The 18,942-nt window shown below is 36.3% G+C and overlaps 1 protein-coding gene across 1 annotated transcript; it reads left to right on the top strand.

Annotated features, from left to right (window-relative positions):
* Nucleotides 1–4,729: 4,729 nt before the first annotated feature.
* On the top strand, nt 4,730–18,941 carry pstpip2 (proline-serine-threonine phosphatase interacting protein 2). Its single transcript, XM_039780718.1, has 14 exons — nt 4,730–4,837; nt 6,186–6,286; nt 8,907–8,981; nt 11,457–11,491; nt 11,612–11,718; nt 11,806–11,868; nt 12,487–12,585; nt 13,239–13,284; nt 13,493–13,572; nt 13,671–13,769; nt 14,921–15,017; nt 15,185–15,269; nt 15,393–15,421; nt 17,848–18,941. The coding sequence occupies exons 1-14, from the start codon at nt 4,805–4,807 to the stop codon at nt 17,901–17,903; spliced, it is 1,005 nt and encodes a 334-aa protein (XP_039636652.1). The 5' UTR covers nt 4,730–4,804; the 3' UTR covers nt 17,904–18,941.
* The last annotated feature ends 1 nt before the right edge of the window (nt 18,942 follows it).

The raw sequence follows: 18,942 nt of genomic DNA, 5'->3' as shown, positions 1-18,942 counted from the left end.
GTGTTTTTATTTTATTTTTAAATATGAGGATTTACTGCTTTTTATATTACTGTAAACTGAATATGTTTGGGCTTTTGACTGTTAATCAGCAACAAATTTGGAAAGTTATGACTATTTGTCACTAAAGGATTAATTGGAGAAATAATCAACAGATTTAAAGGGATTGACATTTTAGGAAATATGCCTATTCACTGGTATCTTCTCATCTAACTCACAGCAGGAAAGCAAATAAGCATATTTCCTAAAATGTCTATTCCTTTAAATGGCATGGAATTAATTGCAGCCTTACATTCATTGGCATTCACCACTATAAAAAACACAACCAGATTCTAGACTTATTGAATATGAATTTTTAATTAGCAACTCATTAAATACCTCCCATAAAAAAAAAAAGAGTTCAATTTCAATTAAATTTTTTTTATAGTATCAAATCATAACCGAGTTATCTCGAGACACTTTACAGATAGAGTAGGTCTAGACCACACTATAAATTCCAAAACCCCAACAATTACAGTAATTCCCTCAAGAGCAAGCATTAGCAGTGGCTGTTGCGACAGTGGCGAGGAAAAACTCCCTTTTAGGAAGAAACCTCGGCAGACCCAGACTCTTGATAGGCGGTTTCTGACGGTTGGGGCTGTGATGAACAGTGGCAATAATAGTCACATTTAAGATAATGGAACAGTGACTTCGAAGGTAGTCGTGGAAGTTCATGTCACAGCAGGGCACATCGAGTAGTCTTGAGTAGATAAGTAACTAAGTCTCAATTCTTCAGTTAACATACATGTGACAGGCTGATAGAGCATAACATTCATACATGTCCATGTATACAGAAGTATGTAGCCTATACATGTGATAATAATCAGCATCTTTCAGCAAATAACTTCCATTCAGATATTCCACATTAGTTCCAGTCACCCATGGCTCTGAATCTGTGGATCAACAGCATCCCTAACATTGTCCATCAGGGTGTTTCCAGGAGCTTACATCCCACTTGAGAGCCACTTTTTAGCCTCCAGTGATGAGTCCGTATCCAAGACTCTTCTGCTTTGGCTTTGAATGCCATCCAGTTAAGCAAAATCCAATTCCTCTTTCATGTACTTTGACGAACATGTCTCACTTGATTTTAGTAACAGTCTTGTAGTTCTTGATCAGTATTTCCAGCAGTTTGTATCTCCAGTGAAGTCCATCTCCAACTTGACGTAGCTCATATGCACAGTGATTTATTGTGACTGCAAGATCTGAGGGCAAAAGACACATAGGTTGAGTATTCATGATCTAATACATGTATAAATTCATGAAGCTTCATTAAAACAAGGTTAGGCTCAATCAAATGTTCTTAGACACTCACCGTGGCTATCCATTTTCATAGTGCTTCTTCTGCCTGTTCAGAAATGAGAAGAGAAGCTTTAAAGATTCCGTTTTTATTTCCCCTCAGTGCTTACAAAGCTGTGCAGTTGTGGCTTGACAAGAAGGAACAGGTTTAAACTATTGATAGCAGGCCGAGTTTAAATACTGCTGGGTGACGCACATTTATGGCCGAGGAATCCCCGTCAGCTACAGCCAAGTTCCTCCCACTTAGGTTAACTTCTCTGTATACAATAGTGTTATGAGGCGCCTAATCAGTAGTATTGCACACAACATGTACCTGTTCTACTACTGTAGTACATAACACAATAACACATACTGCTTGTGCCAGGCAGTTGGTGTTTGTAATAGTTTTGATCAACATAAACATGCTGATGTGAGCACATATAAAAAATAAAATGATGAAGTGATTTGACCATTTTAGAAGATTAATTAATTAATTAAAAACGTATGAGGTATTGAATAGGGTCACAAGTAACTTTGTAGAGAAAGTAAAAACAACTTGTGTGTCCGTGCGTCATATGAAGCATGATTTCAACATGACAGACCACGAGGCTGAATTTAAAGAACAAGCTAATGCTTATATAATCCCACCATAAAGATTTATTGTGTGAAAAGGATTTGAATGTACAACAACAGTTCTAATTGGCTGATAGTGATGAGACATTTAGACACAGTGGTTGTTATTTAGAATGTAGAGCACGGTCATAATAACCCTGTGTCACTTCTAGGCATTATATAAACAGAAACACTGGATATTCAAATTAACCACCATGTCATGCGATCAATAGACAGTGTTTATTTTACATCAAAAAAGGCTATAATGCAACTGTAGAAAATTAGAACAACATCAGAGTGGGCAACTTTCATTGACTGCATTCATTGGACATCAAAGAGGCATTTCATTCAACCCGCACAGCCTCTAATTAAGTTACACACACCTGGGTAGTGACCTGAATACAGCATAAGCTACCTGAAAGGGTTGTAATGTCTAATACGTATATACCGGTGTATATATATATATATATATATATATATATATATATATATATATATATATATATATGCATTGCAAATTACTCAAACTCCTATGATTCTCAAAATAGGATACGGCATAAAGTCTCAATACTCTGCTCAGCGCAGGTATCATGAACATGTTAAGGCTTGCCTCAATCTCTTCCTGTCTGTAGAAACAGGAAAGCACCCAGGGAATTACAGTCAGGTGATCTGAGCACTGGTGGCTGAATGACAATAACATAAGTTACTTCCATGTAAGGAGAAGTAAAGTGTTACAGATAGTTACAGAGAGATGAGGAGTACAGAAAGTTGTGAAAGGAACAAGAACGTAAACAGAAGTTAATCACTAAAATGTGAAGGAAATAAAGTGATATTTAGATCACTTCACTTAAGTAAATGTACTAATACTCCATTACAAGGAAAAATACAAAAGTATCAAAAGTAAACTTGTTCTGTAGAAATATGGCCACTGTAACTGATATATACATTTTACAATATTATATTGGTAATACTGATGCATAAATGCATTTTACTGTTGCTGGTCAGGGTGGAGCTGGTTTTAACTACTTTTAGCTGCTATATAAACATTTTGGTGTTTTGGTCTAGTGTTACCCAACGTAGTGTTCTTATAATTTTACCTGTTTGGGTCTCATACAGTTATTTAATTAGAAACATCTGAGAAGTTTATAGGTGAAATGTCTCTTTGGTGGAACTGCCAACAACTCATAGACATCTGAAATTTAGTAAGGGGCACAAAATAGACATTACTTTTTTGTGAGGGGTCACAAACCAAAAAAGTGCATGTGCTTAATACATTTACAGTATATATAAATGTATGTAAAAATATCTTGAAAAGTGACCAATAACTATGAGCTGTCAGATACATGTAGTGGAGTAAAAAGTAAATGTTTTCCAATAAAATTAAGTAGTGGAGTAGAAATATAAAGCGGCATAAAATGGAGCTACTCAAGTACAATTAAAATTGCACTTAAGCCCATAGTTCATCTACAGTGCATAATGATAACATGGAAGGCGCAGGCCTCACCGCTGATAACAGTGTTGTGAAACGTCTTGTCCTCCCAGGTTTTCTTTTATTGTCACACCCTGAAGGTACTAGGAAAAGAGAGAAAGAAAGAGGGTGTTTTCTAAATAAAAGTACTATGAACATGCTTATCAGAGTTACTGTACCTACATAATGTCCATGTGAGTAATATTCAGTGTGTAAACAAACTCTGTTGTTGTAAGGGAAATATCTTGTGTAAGACATCTCTGGAAATACATTATCTCATGCCTCCTCCACTCTGTGACAGTGGGGCAGCTACCCGTGCGTTTTTTTTTTTTTTTTTTTTTTTTTTTTTTTTTTTTTTTTTTTTTTTTTTTTTTTTTTTTTTTTTTTTTTTTTGTGTGTGTGTGTGTGTGTGTGTGTGTGTGTGTGTGTGTGTGTGTGTGTGTGTTTATGGGAGAAAGGCTCCTTTAAAGTACATCAAATATTGAATGAAAAAGAGTGTGTAGTAAAGTTTTCACTTACACTTTCAGAATCAAACTGCAAAAACATAAAGGAGCCACTACAGGCAATATATGTTATACCAATAATTACATTTACACATAAAGTCTAAAAAAGAAAAATATCTTTTGGTTGAGTCACATTTTCAATGCAGGGCTTGTAATGGAGTATCTCTATAGTGCGGTATTGGTACTTTTACTTAAGTAAATCATCTGAATCCTTCTTTCATCCTGGCCCTGAGCATATTCCATTCTATTCTATTTTGTGTACTTACCTCCATTAATCACCAGATGGTAGCACACTCAAACTCAATGTGAGAACTCTAAAATAGTTTAATTAAAAATACATTCTTGTCGAATTAATTGCTTAAAATATAAATTCCTAAATAACATTGGAAATAGTAATAATAATAATAATAATAAATATGTAATTAAAATATTTCCTTGAATAAAAAATAATAACAATTGTCAGAAATCACAGGAATAGTTAGTGTAATATTCAGTTTAAATCTTTCCAGAACATGCTTTACAGGGTGTATTCTATGCATTTTGAATTACACCTCTTTCAAGTTATTAATACATTATTTGTCTGATATTATCCATGCCTTTTTCTGTTGAAGTCCCTAAAAAGGATATACGGTACAAGCTGACTTTAGGAGCGACAGAACGATATATATATAAATAGATAGATAGAAAAAATCTGATTCTAATTCTAAAAATCCTAATGGTTCTGGTTCTGTCTGTCAGAAGGGGCGTGACTTCGGCTCTCTATATCTATGGACAGAACGTTTAGCTTTTATTTATCATCACTGCGCATGCGTCAAATGCGCCTTGCCCACACTAACTGTCAGATAGTTCAGACGCTTTAAGTCAGCTAACAGACCCGTCGACACACTGCTCTCCTGTTCATTTAATAGTTATGAAAAATCTCCATTTCAAGGATTTCTTCTGGGTGAGTTTCTTGTGCTGTGTTGAGTTTATTTATTCATTATTATTTTTAATAATATAGCTAAACAATTTTGGTCGAAAAAAAGGTAACGTTGCCTTCAGTGCCTTGTAAATGCAATAATAAAGAGGATGTGTTTAGCTCATTAACTTGTAGCTAATTTCTCTGTCTTACGCTGTAGTTTGTGATGGAAATTAGAAATACTTTTTGACCTCATCAAAGGTTCCGGTTCCCAGCTGGTGATTTATATATTCAGTGGTAGAAGAAGTATTTAGATACTTTACTTAAGTAAAAGTACTAACTTAATAGTCTACTACACTATACAAATACTAAGTTAAGTAAAAGTACATTAGTAACCTTACTGCCTTACTAAAGTATACTTAGAGTATCAATAATTAAGTATGCCTACTTAATGGAGAAACATTAGGATTGGTGCATTAATGTGTAAATTGCATTATATTGTATTGTAGTTGGTTGAGGTGGACCACATTTTAATCCACTTTATATACTGTTGGGTAGTTCAGATAGTAATGCATCATATTTAATTAAACTGATCATATGTTTTGGATGTAAAATATCTGCAAAGTATCTAGTAACTATATCTGTCAGATTAATGTAGTGAAATAAAAAGTAGTAGTAGTATTAGCCTTTATTTGTCACATAGTCACAAGTACCAGCGAAATTAGCCATCAACCTGACCATACATATACAAACATACAATATGACAATGGGGTAGACAGGACAGGAAGACAGGGTATATATACAATAATAATACAATAATAGTAATAGTACAATATTCCCCATGAAATGTGCGGAGTAGAAGTATAAAGTAGTAATGGAAATACTCAAGTTGAGGTATAAGTACCTCATATAAGTACAGTACTACTAAGTAAGTATAAGTTGTTAGTTACATTCCACCACTTGCTTTATTAAAAAGTAAATTTACTTAATATACTCTTGTATAGTTGAATAAGTACAGTTACATGGCTTCATATCTTTTATAAAGATAGAAAGTCAATAACCCGCTGATTTTGACAGCTCTATGGTGGGGATAATTATAGGCTGTTACCCTCAGCTTACCTAAATCATGGAGAAGTACAATTCAAAACATCAATTTACATCTCTGTGTTGAGGACCTTAATGTTTGAGTGTTTATTTATCTGCATGTAGCGTCTGCTTGTAGCGTTGTCTTGGGAACTTCATTGTGAGAATTCAGACAGAGTTTAGTGGTAGTAGAGCTAGTGGTGTGATAGCAGCTAGATCCCTAAGGTCTAAACTAAAAAACTCAACTGTACTACAATTTCTAAAACCAAAGAAGATGAACAGAATGAAATATTTTCCATGTTATTGACAGAACTCTGACCTGACCTGCACTGGTGGCTACGATGCTATCATCCAGTATCTCAATGATGGCAAGAGGACATGCAAGGAGGTGGAGGACTTCATGAAGGCCAGGTAATGCCATAGTCTATATCAGAATCAGCTTTATTTGCCAAGTATGTTGTACACTTACAAGGAATTTGACTCTGGTTTTAAGTTGCTCTCAATGTATAAACATACACACGCACGCACGCACAAACACACACACACACACACACACACTGAACAATTTACAGGGAGATAGCAATATACATACAACTAAAACAAGGGCAACAAAGCTGAACAAAGATAGTTAAATATAAACATAGAACTATTATGTACAAGTAGGTGGAAAATATGTGCGTATATATAAATATAAAAAGCAACAATGACCAACAACATGCAAGTGTTCTTGATATTGTAAACAAATACAAATACTAAACTACTAGATTACTTTGAATACTTGAAGTAGGTGGTTATGTATGTACAGTAATGATACAAAATATGAGTTTGTATGTTAGTTCTTCTCTAGCCCAGTTCAGCAAGATTGCACTCTAGCTCTAAATTACTGGCCAGCTATACTAGTTGTTATCATGTAATTAAATGGAAGCAAGATGGATAGGCACAGTATAAGTTAAGGCTTCAGAGATGAACAGTGTTAACAAAACCATAGGCCCTGTTGGTTTAGTCAGAATCACAACTTTTGTATAGCAGTGAATAAAAACGTTTTATAGCAAATGTAGTTAATTGCATTTGCAAGGTTTGACAAAACCAGGTGAGGAGGTGGGTGTGAAAATGAAGAGAAAGAGGAAGAACAAATACTGTAGACTTTGCAATGCGTTCAATATGGGAAGTCCTAAGGTTTATCAGTGAGAGGGGTGGATTACATTTTCAAGACTAAGACAAAAGAACATTTCAAGTGTAGAAGGTGGACATAGAGCAATCAAAGATCACAATGAAATAGGATTAAATGTCTCTTTGTGAGGCTGAAGTTAAGAGTGCTCACTCAGATACACCAGAAATCATTAAGTAGACTTTAATAGCAATAAGATAACACATGAGTGAAGGAGCAACATGAATTTCACTGACAGATAAAGGAGAGCAAGACCTTGAGTTTCTCATTACAGAACATTTGTGAAAATTACAAGTTTGTAATAGCATGGTGTATATGGTTGGTCTGTAATATTGTGTTAAGTTTGACACTTTTTTCAGTGGTGCAGCCTTCTGCCAATTCAAGGAAACAGTTTTAGGCCTGTTAGTGACAAATCATTTTCTTGCAATAACCTACAATCGGTCAATGTTGTATAAAAAGCTACTTTATATTGAACCTGCAATGACAGTATTAAATTCCAGAAAGACTTTCCCCAAATGCACATTTTTACAAACTTTAGAAATGAACAGCCAGGGTGCCTGGTTAGCTCACCTGGTAGAGCAGGCGCCCATATATAGAGGATTACTCCTCGACGCAGCGGCCGCAGGTTTGATTCCGACCTGCGGCCCTTTACTGCATGTCGTTCCCCCTCTCTCTCCCCTTTCAAGTCTAAGCTGTCCTATCCAAAAAAAGGCCCAAAACATAATCTTTAACAAAAAAATAGAGTAATATTTTGTTTGAAGAGTTTTCCTACTTTCAAATTAAATCTGCAGGCATACCAGCATTTATTCCTGCACACTACTGCATTGTAGTAGACAAGTAGAAATAATTATTCATAAAGCAGGAACAGAAAAAGTGTTTCTTACCTACAGAACTGTAGCTCTCCACCTTTAATAACAAATAATGTATTATGAAGCATCATCTGGATAAATTTTATAATGGAGTCATACAAAGTTTGACATTTGTATTTTCATTTCCTCCTTTGTGTGATCATTAATTTGGCCTCTATCTCTTGGCTGCAAGTGGCATAAACTTAATTTGCTTAGATTACAGTACAAGTATAATAAAACATGCAGCTAAGGATAAAGCAAAACGGGATATTACATAATAACATAACTGAATGTTTTCTTGTGTAAGAATGAAAATCACTTTTTAAACCACAAGATACAAGAGTTTCCAAAATACTGTAACACACACTCACAAAAAGCAACAGTATGGACACATGCTTGAAACGTTATCTGGTATGATGTAAGTCAATTATAGAAATGAATTGAGGTATATGTATGGGAAAGTATTAATGAGATGGAGTCTATTTGTTCAGATATGCATGCATACATTTGCACCGAATAGTATGCAGACACTTGCAGTTACGCAGAAAGCCCTTGTCGTGTTCTGTAAATTACACCTCATTATTTGAGTTTCTGTGGAGTTCTTGATTATCCAAAGTCAATAAAATGATAAGGAATGCACATCATCAGAACTGAAATTAGTCCCAACCGTTATTTCCTGGTTTCCTTGTTGCCCTGCCTTTGTATGAATGCTTTTGATTTTAACTTACATTTACCAACTGTACTTATGTAATGCCATGTAGTTCATGTATTTGAATATAAATGTAGTACTGTCATGAATTCACATCTGACATGAAGTCCATTTCTAAAAATGTCCACAGGCTGATAACCAGTGATAACCAAGTTGTGTTTATATGTAAAAAATAATATAAAAACATTGACTATCGCTGATGTCATGTAAATTATTTTGCAATATATCAGTTAAAGGCTTGCCCTGTTTGTTCTCTTACTTTCTTCGTACATTTGTCTGTATGCTGGACTCATTATTTTCTTTCAGGGCATCAATTGAAGAGAAGTACGCCAAAGATCTCCTTGGTTTGTCCAAGAAGGTGTGTGGACACAATGAGATGAAGTAAGCAACCTCTGTGTTGAGATGCTGTTGTTATATGTTTGACCAGGTCTATTTACAGCGAGCCTCAGGAAATGAAATGAATGAGGGTGTCACTGCAGAACTAACATTAGTGCCTATTATCACTAAGCGTGGGGTAATTTGGACTCTGTGGTTCACAGTTTAAAATGAGGCAATAATCAAACGAGGATTGCATTATTTTGCTGCAATTTCTTAACAATGTTGTTTTTTTGTGGGTGGGTGTCGACGTGTTGATGATCATGTCTAGTTACCAATCTGTCAGCAGTTGTATGTTCAGTGTGACTTTGTTTCTGCTGTTTCTGAAGAGGAAGGAAGATTAATCGGGGAGGTGGGGACAGGGAACATTATTTACTTAATTAAACCATAGTGGTTTATTTTATATTTTATTTTATTTTGATTATCCTTCCTATTAATAGTACCCTGTAGGTTTTTTGTAAACAACACAAGTTATGTTTACATTCAGTATTTCTCACCAAAAGGCATTGTGTGAATTCTTGAGTAAAGTTTCCGCAGGTCTTGAAAAGTCTGAAAAGCATGGAATTTCCTCTGTATTAAAATGTCTTGGTTAATCTATAATTTGCCACTTATTCTGGCCTAGGTTGCATTAATTTAATTAATTAAATCATTAGGAAAGTATTGAAAAAAAGTCTTTATCATCCCTACTGGTTTTTCCTCATTCTTTCCTACTTTGGCAGTATGACCATCAAACAGGTATTTAATTTAACTTGGTGAACACTACAGAAACCCTGCTTGAGGTCTAACAAACATGTTTCCTTCCTCGTAAAATACTTTGTAAAGCAGATTTTTAAAACTAACTGTCAGTCATAAAACCGACAGCGGTGTGATTGATACAAACAAAACGGGAACCCACTCATAAAAACATTGCTTCATAGTTCTACTAGTGGTCAAAAACTCCACAGCTTTAAAGGGGTGATAGAATGATTATATAGGGTATTTTACACTGTTCCTTAAGGTCTCCTAATAGGGTATGTAACATTGGCTGAAAATTGCCCGAATGCTATTTTATTAGGCCCTTAACTACCCTGTGAATATGGCTCTATTTGGAACAAGAGCTTTTCTTCCAAATATGGTATGCTCATGAATATTTTGAATGAGCTGCGCGCTGATTGGTTTGAGCAAACTACATAGAAACACATGGGAGACTCGACAGCAGGTCTCATATTTCAGACACTGCAAAGTTATACATTGTTTGTCGGGCTATTTCGTTATTAAATTCACTTCTGAGACTTTTTTAAGCGAGAAATCAACTATATAAAGCTCAAATATGGGCCGTTTTACGAAAATTGATGGCTAATTGCAAATTTGGTAAGACTGTGCGTCGGAGTTCAGCGGCCGGTGCTGCCTGTGTTGCTGCCTCGCCGCCCGGCCTGCCTTCCTTCACAGACCCCGGCCTGCTATGAGGTACTTGGAGCTCCGTCACGGCTGGCAGCCCACAGCACTCCATACCCGCGCAAAGTCACCGTTCTTTGGGCTAATGGCCTATCAAATGCTGCTGCCCTGACAGAGCTCCGGGGCCTGCAGCTCCCCTCTTCCAGCTAGCTAGCTAAATGACCCGTGTGTGAGAGTGAGAGCGCGGTCAGCGAGCTTGTTACACCAGCAATCTCTTACCACATGTTACACACATGTCACGCCACTTATACAATATCTACCTAAAGGTCTTATAAAGCTAACAACGTTGTCCGATTTCAAGTTAATGAATATTTGTGAAGATTAGGGGTTTCGTTAGCTGCGATTGTCCCTTCAATCCTAGCTATGTGTAGCTACAAATCACGGATAGTTAGCTTCATTTTCGGCGTAATTGAGTATATTTACAGTTTGAATTTCGTCACGCCACTTATACACTCTAAATGTTTTGTAAAGCTAACAATGGTGTCCGATTTCAAGTTAATGAATATTTGTGAATTTCAGAGGAATTCTAAGAGGAGGCTAGTTACCTCTCATTGATAGAGCTCCATCCAGCCGCAAGCTCTATCAATGAGACTCGCGGACAAGCGGCGTTTATTTCCCCAATCGTTTGTTTAAATAACTCAACACATTATAATTACACACATTAAAAGATTAACTGGAACCTGTGGTAAGAGATTGTTGGCATAACAAGCTCGTTGACGGCGCTCTCACTCACATACACCGGGCATTTAGCTAGCAGGAAGAGGGGAGTTGCAGGCCCTGGAGCTTTGTTGAGATTTGCCCGTTTTCAGCGGCAGTTTCAAAACATGAGATTTTCATAGTAAAGGGGTGTCAATGAGATTTTGAACTTCTATGTATGTCCTATTTACCCACCGAACTGTCGTTATTCAACTATGAAAGGGTAAAATCGGTCACCCCTTTAATTTCCTCTTTGTGTGCTGTGTAGTAGATATTAAAGGGGTCTCATAGATGCAATGAAGTTGTGTACTTATGCACATTTTGTAATGATATTTTCTTTTGCTTTTTAAGCTCTTTAAAACGATCCCTGGACATGTTCAAATTACGTAAGTTCTTAAACAATTTTAGTCTGAATAACACCGCCTTTCACCCGCCATTATTAACTGTTTGTTGCAGTTTATGTGTTCTGCATAGCTCAGAATATAAACCATGTTTTACCCTTGCAGAGACTGAACATGTGAGTCTATCACACTTACAAATGGCGCAGAGCATGAGGGAGGAGGCCAAGAAACTGGAAGAATTCAAAGAAAAACAAAAAGAAGCGAGGAAAAAGGTTGGCAGTTTTATCAGCACTGTGATGCACCGAGGTGACCGCGCTATCTTTGCAAGTTGTTGACTAGATACAACCTTGTCATTTCAGATTGAACAACAGATGGATGCTCTCCACAAACAGAAGTCCTCACAGTACAAGAAGACAATGGATGTAAGTAAAAAATTCAAAGTTAATTATTTACAGGCTCAACATGAAATAAATTACTTCAAGGGCACTTTCAGACTTTCCCCCAAGAACATTTCTGTTTATTTTCCTTGTAATGTGTTATTGATAAGCTAAGCTGATTAGCATATGCACTGCCAGTAACATGCAGGATACACAGCCTGACCAAGCCAGACATGCCAAGTCAATGCCACAATACTTGTCTTAAAGTAACAGTACAAGGCTATTTTAGTCCTTTCCTGTTTCATGTCAGAGGAGTTTCATTTGTGTTGTGACTACAGTGAAAATGCCTCTTATCCCTTCTCTGTTCTTCCTCTTTGTTGAGGGAAGTTGTGTGACCAGTCTGGGAATTGAATCACAGAGCGCCATTTAATAACATTAGAATAATTGCCAAAAGAAGAAGTACTTGTCATGCAGTATTCAAATGAAAATAAAAATGTATCGGTGGCACCAAAACAACTGGATGCCAGTAGCCCGAGGTAGGGAAAAAACTTGAATCTATAGACACACTTAGTGCAGCTCTGTTAGTGCTGCTGTTTTTCTTTACTTTCTTAAACTTCCTACATCATCTGTGGTGTTAAACAGTTTACAAACTGCTGTCCCCAGTCAAAGAAGACATATGAGCAGAAGTGCCGAGATAAAGAAGAAGCAGATCAGAACGTGAACCGAAACGCCAACACCAACAACACCAAGCACATAGAGAAGGTAACGTTACAGGGGAAAAGTGCAGCTTTTCACTGAAGGAAGATTAATGTGTTATTACAAAGGATGAAATATAAACTTTGAACATTTATTTTTCTACATTTTTGAATTAACATGAGGATTATGCTTTGAGCCTATTTCGGTCTGTGTTCATGTAAGAAAAGCGAAAATGTGAAACATTAACTGGTTTCCAGCTTCTCAGGTTTGAGTATTAGCTACTCTTCTTCATTGTCTATTATTGTAAATTGGATTTATTTTAAAATAAGCTATTTGAAGACATCAAGTTGGACTCTGAAAACTTGCAAAGGGCATTTTAAAGACTAAATAATCTAACATTGGAAGTTCTGTTAAAACACTTCCAGAAAATATTAATAATTTTGTTTAAAACAAATGATAATGAGTCCTATTTTGCAGATTTAGGTTTGACTATAGCTTCTGTAAAAACAATAGTCTTTGAACAATTACTGTTTTTATCTCTGTGCCTTAGGCTTCTTCCATCTACTGTTTATCAGGCTACCTGTGTATGAGAGGCACCAATTGAATGTTCATATGACCTTAGGCACAGTCATTTCTGTATTTGTTACTTTTTATGTGTTAGCCTTAGACCCAGTGTTAAAGACTCAGTACTCATGTGTTCTTTATTCATCACCTTTCAGCTCTATTCTAAGGCACAGCAAGCAAAACAGAATTCAGAAGACGCAGGTAAGTTTACAAAAAAAAAACTGCTAAGGACATATTTGCCACATGATAGAGTTGGATGGACTGGACTGCATTTACGTAGCACTTCTATCCAAACTGCTTCTCTGACACACAAAACCAGCCTGAGTTTAATATGGCTTAAGTGCTAATGCTATGAAACACATGCAAGATTGTAGTGGTTTAAATACTAATGTATGTGTTTGATTGGCAGACAGGTTATACCATCAAAATGTGATCACAGTGGGAAAGGTTAGAGATGAATGGCTGAAGGAACATGTCAAAGCCTGTGAGGTGAGACTTTTTTGGTAAGATTCCAAAACACACTAACTGTAACTGTAACTACATCATGTAAATGAGTAAAACGTTTCTATTATTTTTTTCCTTCACAGATGTTTGAGAAACAGGCAATGGAGAGAATTAACTTTCTGAGAAACACAGTCTGGACTCACCTCAACCAGCTTTCCCAGCAGTGTGTGACCAGTGATGAGGTGAGGCCCACAGTTGCAGTCACTCTAAAGCTGCTATAATCAATATTTAACTGCAGTGGGGTATTAAAAATATATATGGGTTATTTTTAAAGCTTTAGTGCATAACTTTTTTATATTAATGAACGTCCGTTACATTCAAGCCATTGCCAAATAAGTTGATACAAAGTTAATTAAGACTATCAGCTCCACACAACTCTCTCTGTATTTCTCAGTATGGCTATGTTTAGAAAATAGTGTCGTCCGGCGACTTTTGCGCACAGAAAATCGAGTGAAGATAATTACCTCTTCTAAAGAGTCCATCATGTTTTTTTAATCCTCCGAGTCCTCCTTGGCTACTAGCAACTGTGTGGAGGAGGGGTGGGGGTGGTGGGCAATCACGGAAGGCTTGTATCATATGGATGCGCCGACAGTTTTGTTGTAAGTACTTAGAAATCCTCATGGGGGAGACAGAAACTACGCACTATAGCTTTAGTCATTGGACAGACACAGTTGGCGACTAGCTGGTGAGCATAGTGTAGCATTTAGCAGCTAAAGAGACAGATATTTCCCTCAGGAGGTGGTGGAGACCAAAAACAGAACGAAAAGAGAGTGAATATCAAACTTACATCATCATTTGGACAAAAACAAGACGCCAAATGACAATGATAATAATATTGATGCTCTGTATCTGCTGAATGTGTACAGTAAATAAGCAACTGTTTGATACATGTTTAACATTTCAACTTTATAAGGTAATACTATGTTAAGTGTTGTGTTTACAGCTTACAGACAGAGCAAAAAGGAGAGTAAATGTTGGACTTACATACATCAGGTGGAAAAGCTACTTTAAATTAATGATAATGTTGCTAAGTAACTGCTAGATCTATAAACAGGTAACACTAAAACATTTATTTAGGTGATATGTCAGAGTTGTGTTTAATGCAAGTTTAAAATCATCTGCACAAAAATGTAATAACCTTACTTTTATTTTTTATTTTTCTTTCTTGGCCAAACCTCCAATCATATATATTAAGACATTGCTTAATTGGACTCTTACATTGGTGTGGTGTGGTGTGGTGTGTGTGTGTGTGTGTGTGTGTGTGTGTGTGTGTGTGTGTGTGTGTGTGTGTGTGTGTGTGTGTGTGTGTGTGTGTGTGTGTGTGTGTAAAGCGCTGTATGAGGAAGTGAGGAAGTCACTGGAACAGTGTGATGTCCAGGAAGATATTGAACACTTTGTAAACCTCAGGCAGACCGGTGAAAAACCACCAGGTATGAAATAAAACATAACTTTACAATACTGTGTCATTAAAAATTTGCCAGTGTTGGAATGCTGAAGGCACACATACAGAGGAAAGTAGTTATCAAACAACACTAAATCATGCACTGTTTTATCAGTTGCCAGTATTTGAATAGTGTCATTATGCCTCTCTTATCAGGTCCAGTTATGTATGAGAACTTCTACAGTGTCCAAAGGTCACCAACTGTAGCTCCACCTTCTCGACTGCCTCCACCAATCACCAGGTAAACAAGAGAAGGCTGCCACCTGTCTGTTTATCCATCTATCCTTCCATTTAGTATTTCAACCACTTCTTCAACTACATTTTCAGAACACTAACTGACTAAACTTGTTTTGTGAATTTTCAGGAGGGGTCCATTACCTGATCCAAACGACAGTAAGGGTGTATTAGTAATAGTAATGTTGTTGTTTTTAATTTAAATTCAGTGCCAGTACATTTACTCAAGTACTGCACTACAATTACAGTACTGTACAATTTTGAGGTACTTGAACTTTACTTGAGTATTTATATGTTATGCTACTTTATACTTCTACTCCACTATGTCTCAGAGACAATTATTGTACTTTTTACTCCACTTCGTTTATTTTATAGCTATTGGGGCCATTAAGTGAAATAGAAAAATGCCGGGGGAGGGGGGAAATATTCAGAGAAAAAACATGGATATTCTCTGAGATTAAAGTGGTAAAGCCAGACTTTGAAGAGACATTGCTGTGAATTGGGCCTATTCAGAAGAAACCAACATACTGATTTGGATGAGGTGATTTTATGCACCAGGAACTAAATGTATGACCTTAAAACCTCAGAGAATATTCAAGGTTTTTTTCTCGTAATTTTACAACTCGATAATTGGAATTTCTGAGTTTTCTCCAGAATATGTCCCCCTTCCCCTGGCACTGTATATTTTTTTAACCTACCATGGCCCTAATAGGCTGTCATAGATAACTTTAGTTACTTTGCAGATTCAGATTATTAATACAACATATAATCAACTAATAGATTCTGATATATTATTATAGATTAAACCTCCCATCAGTATATGAAGTAGTTAAAACTAGCTCCACCGTTACTAGCTGCAACTTTAAAGTGATGAACACATTAATGCATCAATAAGTATAATTTAATAATATACATTATTCTGAAACAGGCCATTCTGCATAATGAGTACTTTTACTTTTGGTTCTGTAAGTATATTTTGATGCTAATACTTTTGTCCTTTTACTTCAGTAAATTTTTTAAATGCAGGACTTTTACTTGTAACAGAGTATTTCTACACTGTGGTATTACTACTTTTACTTAAAGCTACATTGTGTAAGAATGTCTCCCATCTAGCGGTGAAATTGTATATGACAACCAACTGAATATTACTTTCTAGCCCCCCCCATTCCGATCACGTTTTAATTCCTACGTTGGCCGTATTATTACAAGAAGTACGACTTCGTCCGTGAGTGTTCCTTCCAGTTTAATAATAGTTTTACGTTATTTTGGTACCATTTCATTGCTAACATCAGCTATCAGGTTCCCAAACAAATGCAAGCTAATCTTAGTAAAGTATCAGCGTGATCCTCCATCTTCAACAGGCTTTCAAATCTGCTGGCAGTTGCGAGTAATCTCCCACTGACATTCGTCACGGTGCCACTGAGTGTAAAAGCGCGAAAGGCGGAGGTATGTCCCTCTTTGGCTAATGTATTTTCAAGATGGAGGCGCAACATGGCAGAATACAAGGGGGTAAGCTTCGCTTCAGAACTCGAACCTCCTATGGCGCCATTTTGATGCTACAAAGCGATCACCTCCCGTTAGCGTTCCACTGACTAGCATTCATTTTGATGTCACTTGACAGTGAATAACTTCACATATGAAGCGTTTAAAGTCTCTATTTGTCCATTGTTTATTTATAAAGAAACACGACAATGTATAAAAGGCCCCATTACCTTGTTCCTCACATTATGGCTCCGTAGCAGACGTTTTTGTAAAAATAGGCTAACGATTGTGTCACGTAGTAGAGGAATTACCGTATAGTACAGGAGAAGCTCGCAGGCAGTTTTGACTTACATGAGCTGTTTAGGTTTAATTACTGATATTAACTAGCAATTTAGTGATCAATAATTAGCCTGTGCCCATGTTATCTCCTTACATATACCTACGCTCTCCATCTCTGCAAGATTGGGAATAATTGATATTTCTCTTGGCACAGCTACCAGAACACTTACAACTTTGAGACACGTTGCTCCCGTCACATTTACGTTGTCTCGCTCAGTTGGAGGCTGCGCAGTAAAGCAAGTGATCACCGGAAAAGTGCTTCTAATAGCCTTCACTGTTCTCCGTCCAGAGCAACGGGATCTGTTGGTCCATTCTTATATACTGTCTATGGCAGAATATGATGAATGAATGAATGATTCTGAATGGCAGATTCTACGCTTACGAGAATACTTTGATTAGTTGGTGGAAGTAATTACACATGAATGAGTACATATTTGTGATTTTTTGCTAAGAATCAACTCAAAACATTACACAATGGAGCTTTAAGTAAAATATCTGAAAACCTAGTGTCCACCAAGTAGTGTATGGCATGCTACTTAGTGAACCTGAATACTTGGCTTTCATGGGAACACTCACCAACTGTTGTTACATTTTACTGTTTATTGATAATTGTATTATTTACAACTTCAATATTCTGGCAATGTGTGTGAAACAAAAGGTATTTTCAGTCAAACTTGTGGCTTTATTATCAACTGGATGGTTTTTGCATGCTTCTGCTTTTCATACCCAACTATCTTGTTGTTTGATCTTTGCTTTGATTGCAGATGATACACTTTACTCGACAGTGCAGGACGCAGGGTACAGTGTTATCCAATACTAACACACAGATCTGCTGAAGAAGTTATTGTACATCATGTACAGCTCTGGAGCTTTGGAGTGGACATGAAGTGTGCATAAGTCTCCTCACTAAGTCTCTTCATTTCCTGTAACAATTTACCAGATGGAAATGAGTGGATGTAACTGTGCACATGTATACTTTTAGGTAAGGATGTGTGGTATTGTGAATATACCACAGTGTACCAAAGAACAGGAAACGTCATTATTTTATTCTTAGGTTGTTGTATTTTTTTCCTTTTAAAAAAAAAAAAATAAAAACAGGCTACAATTAAGTCTTTTGCTCAGTATTTGATGAAAACCACATTCTGTAAAATTAGATGATAAAGAAGGTAATTACTGTATAAACTTAAGAAGTCCTTAGTACTGTCCAGATATAGAGCCTATTTATTGTGTTTATATTGTGCAAGGCTCTATCTTCGACATAATTGCATCTTTAGTTTTGTATTTATTTTTGTTGATCTATATTTTTCTCAAACTTTTAATAGATATTCAAAAAAAAAGACTTGTCATCTGCTTACTTGTTTCCACTTCCTCTAAGATGTGAGAGTAGCATGTCAGCTGACAGGAGATGACGTGATTTGAAGTTTTTGCACACTCATTTATCTACAGTGTACAGTATATGGATTACTAACTACAGATCCTGTTTTCTTATTTCTTTCCATGAAAGTCCCGTTATTTTTCATTCAACCTGCATCCTAACATTTTGAGTCTTGCTAAGTTTATGTGCTGAACAATCATTTTCTACTGTAAGAAAGTTAGATTTGGTCCTATGCCCTTGAATGGCATTCAAGTTATTAAAATGCAATAACTGCAATGTATTATGATGACATACAATATGTTCTGAATACTTGAGGATTGTTGGAATTTCTGCACGTTGATATTGCTTTATTTATGTCAACACGTGTAAAAGATTGCTACAAACTGTGACTAAGTATGAAACTGCATTTGTAAAGAGGGATTAAATGGCATTTTACTTTGCAGCTGATTGTAAATAAAGTTACTGTTGTTCTCAGCACTTTAAG

Source organism: Perca fluviatilis, chromosome 17 (assembly GCF_010015445.1).
Source record: "Perca fluviatilis chromosome 17, GENO_Pfluv_1.0, whole genome shotgun sequence".
NCBI classification, from domain to species: domain Eukaryota; kingdom Metazoa; phylum Chordata; class Actinopteri; order Perciformes; family Percidae; genus Perca; species Perca fluviatilis.
This window is presented reverse-complemented; position numbering and strand designations above follow the sequence as displayed.

What these genes read in the sequence shown, in the direction of transcription:
- pstpip2 (XM_039780718.1), top strand. Translation starts at nt 4,805, where the DNA reads ATGAAAAATCTCCATTTCAAGGATTTCTTCTGG. An exon ending in GAGGACTTCATGAAGGCCAG is followed by an intron (nt 6,287 to 8,906) that starts GTAATGCCATAG and finishes ATTTTCTTTCAG; the next exon opens with GGCATCAATTGAAGAGAAGT. An exon ending in ATTACCTGATCCAAACGACA is followed by an intron (nt 15,422 to 17,847) that starts GTAAGGGTGTAT and finishes CTTTGATTGCAG; the next exon opens with ATGATACACTTTACTCGACA.